The 5,000-nt window shown below is 48.3% G+C and overlaps 1 protein-coding gene across 1 annotated transcript in view; it reads right to left on the bottom strand.

The window, feature by feature from the left end:
- Window positions 1-5,000, bottom strand: part of map2k5 (mitogen-activated protein kinase kinase 5) — a 95,687-nt gene that overhangs the window by 43,163 nt on the left and 47,524 nt on the right. The window contains 1 exon segment of the mRNA XM_052503965.1: window positions 1,716-1,745. Within this exon segment, the coding sequence (XP_052359925.1) occupies window positions 1,716-1,745 (30 nt within the window).

Here is a 5,000-nt window from a genome sequence, read left to right on the forward strand (position 1 = left end):
TATCCAGAGAGACTTACATGTTAGTCATTTAGCAGACGCTCTTATCCAGAGAGACTTACATGTTAGTCATTTAGCAGACGCTCTTATCCAGAGAGACTTACATGTTAGTCATTTAGCAGACACTCTTATCCAGAGAGACTTACATGTTAGTCATTTAGCAGACACTCTTATCCAGAGAGACTTACATGTTAGTCATTTAGCAGACACTCTTATCCAGAGAGACTTACATGTTAGTCATTTAGCAGACGCTCTTATCCAGAGAGACTTACATGTTAGTCATTTAGCAGACGCTCTTATCCAGAGAGACTTACATGTTAGTCATTTAGCAGACGCTCTTATCCAGAGAGACTTACATGTTAGTCATTTAGCAGACGCTCTTATCCAGAGAGACTTACATGTTAGTCATTTAGCAGACGCTCTTATCCAGAGAGACTTACATGTTAGTCATTTAGCAGACGCTCTTATCCAGAGAGACTTACATGTTAGTCATTTAGCAGACACTCTTATCCAGAGAGACTTACATGTTAGTCATTTAGCAGACACTCTTATCCAGAGAGACTTACATGTTAGTCATTTAGCAGACGCTCTTATCCAGAGAGACTTACATGTTAGTCATTTAGCAGACGCTCTTATCCAGAGAGACTTACATGTTAGTCATTTAGCAGACGCTCTTATCCAGAGAGACTTACATGTTAGTCATTTAGCAGACGCTCTTATCCAGAGAGACTTACATGTTAGTCATTTAGCAGACGCTCTTATCCAGAGAGACTTACATGTTAGTCATTTAGCAGACGCTCTTATCCAGAGAGACTTACATGTTAGTCATTTAGCAGACGCTCTTATCCAGAGCGACTTACATTAGTGAGTTCAGACATTTTCATACTTTTGTTGTTGTACTGGTCCCCCGTGGGAATCGAACCCAGAACCTGGCGGTACAAGCGCCTGGCTCTGCCAACTGAGAAACACGGGACCCTTTATGTAGAAAGGACACACATGTATTATTTTTAGGTATTTGGGACAATAATTGAGGTACCTGACTCCCAGCCCATTCCTTTCACAAAACAATGCCCTTTAAAACCGACATTGCATTATTTAATGGTTGCTTGGAGGTTTATAGAAAGTTCTACATACTCAGTAGCCATTTTGTCTTGTCATTCCATTTTCCTCTCAGAAGAATGAATAATGGAAAGTAAGTCGGAGTAGTTGAAGCACACAATGGATAAAGTAGATGTCACAAAGCCAGGTGACCTTTCAGAAAGGTCACTCTTGATCAAGTGAGAAGACCTTTTGGTCCAGTGACACATCATAAACAACACTCAAAGAATCCACTCAATAACCACCATTACAGCCACCATCCACATGGTTTTCCAAGATGGCCGCCGTGCAGCCAGTCAGGCGAGGTAACCAAGTTCAGCATGCTCAGAGGAGGATTATGGCACTAAGCCCTCATTTGGGCCTAATTAAAGAGCTGATGGGATTCAGCAGACCTCTTCTGTGGCTCAGCAATTACTTTTGAAGATGAGGAGGATTGTAGGAGTAGGGTCAACATGGAGAATGGATAAGAGTCACTACGGGACCACCAGTGACATCAAAAACAGAATTAAGGGAGTGAGAAAGACCCTATGCGCATATGTTGTCATGACACCCTACTGTAGGGCTTCTATATAGCTAAACATGAAGCCATGTGAATGGAATGTAGTGAGGAAGGGACTCACCTGTGGATAGGGGAAAGCGCCCAGTGCCAACTGTAGAAAGAGAAAAACACGACAATAAGGGTGACGGCAAAGGCTGGGAAAATAATAAACAGGCCTACCGGGACTATCAACAGCTCTGTTACAGGGGCCTCCTGACTGGTGCAGTGGTCTAAGGCTCTGCATCTCAGTGATAGCTGTGGTCTAAGGCTCTGCATCTCAGTGCATAGCTGTGGTCTAAGGCTCTGCATCTCAGTGCTAGCTGTGGTCTAAGGCTCTGCATCTCAGTGCTAGCTGTGGTCTAAGGCTCTGCATCTCAGTGCTAGCTGTGGTCTAAGGCTCTGCATCTCAGTGCTAGCTGTGGTCAGGCTCTGCATCTCAGTAAGCTGTGGTCTAAGGCTCTGCATCTCAGTGCTAGCTGTGGTCTAGGCTGGCATCTCAGTGCAAGCTGTGGTCTAAGGCTCTGCATCTCAGTGATAGCTGTCTAAGGGCATCTCAGCTAGCTGTGGTCTAAGGCTCTGCATCTCAGTGCTAGCTGTGGTCTGTGGCTCTGCTGCTGTGGCAAGGCTCTGCGTCTCAGTGAAGCTGTGGTCTAAGGCTCTGCATCTCAGTGCTAGCTGTGGTCTAAGGCTCTGCATCTCAGTGCTAGCTGTGGTCTAAGGCTCTGCATCTCAGTGTGCAGTGCTAGCTGTGGTCTAAGGCTCTGCATCTCAGTGCTAGCTGTGGTCTGTGGTCTAAGGCTCTGCATCTCAGTGCTAGCTGTGGTCTAAGGCTCTGCGTCTCAGTGCTAGCTGTGGTCTAAGGCTCTGCATCTCAGTGCTAGCTGTGGTCTAAGGCTCTGCATCTCAGTGCTAGCTGTGGTCTAAGGCTCTGCATCTCAGTGCTAGCTGTGGTCTAAGGCTCTGCATCTCAGTGCTAGCTGTGGTCTAAGGCTCTGCGTCTCAGTGCTAGCTGTGGTCTAAGGCTCTGCGTCTCAGTGCTAGCTGTGGTCTAAGGCTCTGCATCTCAGTGCTAGCTGTGGTCTAAGCTCTGCAGTCTAGCTGTGGTCAGCTGTGGTCTAAGGCTCTGATCTCAGTGCTAGCTGTGGTCTAAGGCTCTGCATCTCAGTGCTAGCTGTGTCTAAGGCTGTGGTCTAAGGCTCTGCATCTCAGTGCTAGCTGTGGTCTAAGGCTCTGCATCTCAGTGCTAGCTGTGGTCTAAGGCTCTGCATCTCAGTGCTAGCTGTGGTCTAAGGCTCTGCGTCTCAGTGCTAGCTGTGGTCTAAGGCTCTGCGTCTCAGTGCTAGCTGTGGTCTAAGGCTCTGCATCTCAGTGCTAGCTGTGGTCTAAGGCTCTGCGTCTCAGTGCTAGCTGTGGTCTAAGGCTCTGCATCTCAGTGCTAGCTGTGGTCTAAGGCTCTGCATCTCAGTGCTAGCTGTGGTCTAAGGCTCTGCATCTCAGTGCTAGCTGTGGTCTAAGGCTCTGCGTCTCAGTGCTAGCTGTGGTCTAAGGCTCTGCGTCTCAGTGCTAGCTGTGGTCTAAGGCTCTGCGTCTCAGTGCTAGCTGTGGTCTAAGGCTCTGCGTCTCAGTGCTAGCTGTGGTCTAAGGCTCTGCGTCTCAGTGCTAGCTGTGGTCTAAGGCTCTGCATCTCAGTGCTAGCTGTGGTCTAAGGCTCTGCGTCTCAGTGCTAGCTGTGGTCTAAGGCTCTGCGTCTCAGTGCTAGCTGTGGTCTAAGGCTCTGCGTCTCAGTGCTAGCTGTGGTCTAAGGCTCTCTAAGGCTCTGCGTCTCAGTGCTAGCTGTGGTCTAAGGCTCTGCGTCTCAGTGCTAGCTGTGGTCTAAGGCTCTGCATCTCAGTGCTAGCTGTGGTCTAAGGCTCTGCATCTCAGTGCTAGCTGTGGTCTAAGGCTCTGCATCTCAGTGCTAGCTGTGGTCTAAGGCTCTGCGTCTCAGTGCTAGCTGTGGTCTAAGGCTCTGCATCTCAGTGCTAGCTGTGGTCTAAGGCTCTGCATCTCAGTGCTAGCTGTGGTCTAAGGCTCTGCATCTCAGTGCTAGCTGTGGTCTAAGGCTCTGCATCTCAGTGCTAGCTGTGGTCTAAGGCTCTGCATCTCAGTGCTAGCTGTGGTCTAAGGCTCTGCGTCTCAGTGCTAGCTGTGGTCTAAGGCTCTGCATCTCAGTGCTAGCTGTGGTCTAAGGCTCTGCGTCTCAGTGCTAGCTGTGGTCTAAGGCTCTGCATCTCAGTGCTAGCTGTGGTCTAAGGCTCTGCATCTCAGTGCTAGCTGTGGTCTAAGGCTCTGCATCTCAGTGCTAGCTGTGGTCTAAGGCTCTGCATCTCAGTGCTAGCTGTGCCACTAGAGTCTGTTAGTCCAGGCTAGCTGTGGTCTAAGACACATGTATTTGTATGTATGTAGGGTAGGGTATGTATGTATGTATGTATGTCTCCTATGTATGTGACACGGTGTATCTCCTATGCTATGTATGTACATGTAGGTGTCTCCTATGTGTATACGGTAGGTGTATCCTATATGTATGTGTACGGTCATAGTGTCTGTATATATGATATGTGTAGGTGTCTCCTATGTGCGGGCCGGGCGCATATATACGGTATGTATGTATGTACGCTGACACGGTAGGTGTCTCCTATGGTATGTACGGTAGGTGTATGTATGTATGTGACATGTAGGTGTCTCCTATGGTATGTATGTATGTCACCAGGTGTCTCCTATGGTGGGCTATATGATATGTCACCAGGTGACTATATATGTATATGACATAGGTGTATGGTGGGCTATATATGATATGTAGGTGTATATGGCGGGATAGGGTACGCTGACACGGTCACCAGGTGTCTATATGGTGGGCTGGGTAGGGCACATGACATATATGTATGGTGCTGGGTGCAGGGCACACTGACACGGTATAGGTGTCTCCTATGGTGGGTGGGCGCATATATTGGTAGGTGTCTGTATGGGAGGCTGGGCGCATGTACGCTGACACGGTCACCAGGTATCTATATGTGTATATATGTATGTCTGTATAGGCTAGGGTACGCTACACGGTATATGTATGTATGTGTACGCTATAGGTGTATGGGCTGGGTATATATGTATGGCGGGCTGTATACACGGTCACCAGGTGTATCCTATGTGGGCTGGGTGCAGGGCATGCTACACGGTAGGTGTCTATATGTATGTAGGGCATGACATGTAGGTGATGTATGGTGGGCTGTATGTATGTATGGTAGGTGTCTCCTATGTATGTATGTATGTATGTATGTAGGTGTCTATGGGGGCTGGGTGCAGGGCATATACCTGGTGTCCTCCAACACATTGG

The sequence above is a fragment of the Oncorhynchus keta genome, unplaced genomic scaffold (genome assembly GCF_023373465.1).
Source record: "Oncorhynchus keta strain PuntledgeMale-10-30-2019 unplaced genomic scaffold, Oket_V2 Un_contig_1856_pilon_pilon, whole genome shotgun sequence".
NCBI classification, from domain to species: Eukaryota; Metazoa; Chordata; class Actinopteri; order Salmoniformes; family Salmonidae; genus Oncorhynchus; species Oncorhynchus keta.